At 45.1% G+C, this 1,662-nt stretch overlaps 1 protein-coding gene across 1 annotated transcript in view; it reads right to left on the reverse strand.

Moving 5' to 3' along the window:
* Positions 1-590: 590 nt before the first annotated feature.
* Positions 591-1,662, reverse strand: part of LOC117960947 (tubulin alpha-1B chain-like) — a 4,108-nt gene continuing 3,036 nt past the window's right edge. The window contains exon 5 of the mRNA XM_034899271.1: positions 591-1,649. Coding sequence (XP_034755162.1) covers positions 819-1,649 — 831 coding nt within the window. The 3' untranslated portion in view covers positions 591-818. The remainder of the gene's footprint in view (positions 1,650-1,662) is intronic.

Raw genomic sequence — 1,662 nt, forward strand, 5'->3', positions numbered from 1 at the left:
AATGATATAATAGTTTAACCACTGCCGACATTCAATTTAGTTTGGCATGAGATTCTTCTGAGACATTTCACACTGAGTACTATCAGCCATTGTCAGGCATCAAGTAAGCAGAGCCAAGGTATAAAATCTGACATGTCCCCCATCACATACTATTTCACACATTTGAAGATCATTTTCACCCGCTGATGGGCCTTGGTTATTCTAAGGCTGATTATTAACTCTCACCTAAAGCACAATTCACCTTAATGTAGTAAATGCGTGATCTGCAAGTGGTATACCTCAACAATATGAAATTTAGGATAAGTTTGGCATTTCAGTATAGGTGGGTAGTTTAAATAACTGTTTAACACCACTTCCCCAATTGACTGAAGTGAGTTCAACGGCAAGATCATTTCTACAGTTACATTTTAGATCTTTTAAATGACAAACCCCAAAAATATACAACCCATCTTCAGTTGGCTAAGTGGCTTTAGATTATTGTATGAGCACCTCTCTGTGGTAAGTGTATTTAAAAAAGCAAACCACAGTGCAGTCAATAAACAAACTTTATTTTTACACATTAAAATATCACAAAAGGGAATGCATGCCTGTTTAATACTATACTACATCTTCCTCCTCCTTCTCCAGAGCTGCCATATCCTCAATGGCCTCAGAGAACTCCCCCTCCTCCATACATACCAGTACACAAAAGGCAAGTAAAACTACAAAAATATTCAGCGATATATTTAGAATTCAGAAAAGGTTCAAACAAAATACAAGCAATATATTGTACTCCTGTACTGGTTAAGGAATGACACCTAAGTCAGATTTATTTATTATTAGTACTCCTCTCCTTCCTCCTCCCCCCCCTCCCCCTCCACAGAGTCGACTCCAACCTCCTCATAATCCTTCTCTAGAGCTGCCATGTCTTCTCTGGCCTCAGAGAACTCTCCCTCCTCCATACCCTCACCCACATACCAGTGAACAAAGGCACGTTTAGCGTACATCAGATCAAACTTGTGGTCAAGCCGAGCCCAGGCCTCTGCAATAGCAGTGGTGTTGCTCAGCATGCACACAGCCCTCTGGACCTTGGCCAGGTCTCCACCAGGAACTACAGTGGGAGGCTGGTAGTTTATGCCCACCTTGAAACCAGTGGGGCACCAGTCCACAAACTGGATGGAGCGCTTGGTCTTGATGGTGGCAATGGCGGCATTCACATCTTTGGGCACCACATCACCACGATACAAAAGGCAGCAGGCCATGTATTTGCCGTGGCGAGGGTCACATTTCACCAACTGATTGGCTGGTTCGAAGCAGGCGTTGGTGATTTCTGCCACTGAGAGTTGCTCATGGTAAGCCTTCTCAGCAGAGATGACAGGGGCATAGGTGGCCAGAGGGAAGTGGATACGGGGATATGGCACCAAATTGGTCTGGAACTCTGTCAGATCAACATTGAGGGCACCATCAAAACGAAGGGAGGCAGTGACGGAAGACACAACCTGACTGATCAACCTGTTCAGGTTGGTGTAAGAAGGACGCTCAATATCAAGGTTCTTACGGCAGATATCGTATATTGCCTCGTTGTCCACCATGAAGGCACAGTCAGAGTGCTCCAGGGTGGTGTGGGTGGTCAGGATGGCATTATAGGGCTCCACTACAGCCGTGGATACCTGGGGAGCTGGG

The sequence above is a fragment of the Etheostoma cragini genome, chromosome 17 (genome assembly GCF_013103735.1).
Source record: "Etheostoma cragini isolate CJK2018 chromosome 17, CSU_Ecrag_1.0, whole genome shotgun sequence".
NCBI lineage: Eukaryota > Metazoa > Chordata > Actinopteri > Perciformes > Percidae > Etheostoma > Etheostoma cragini.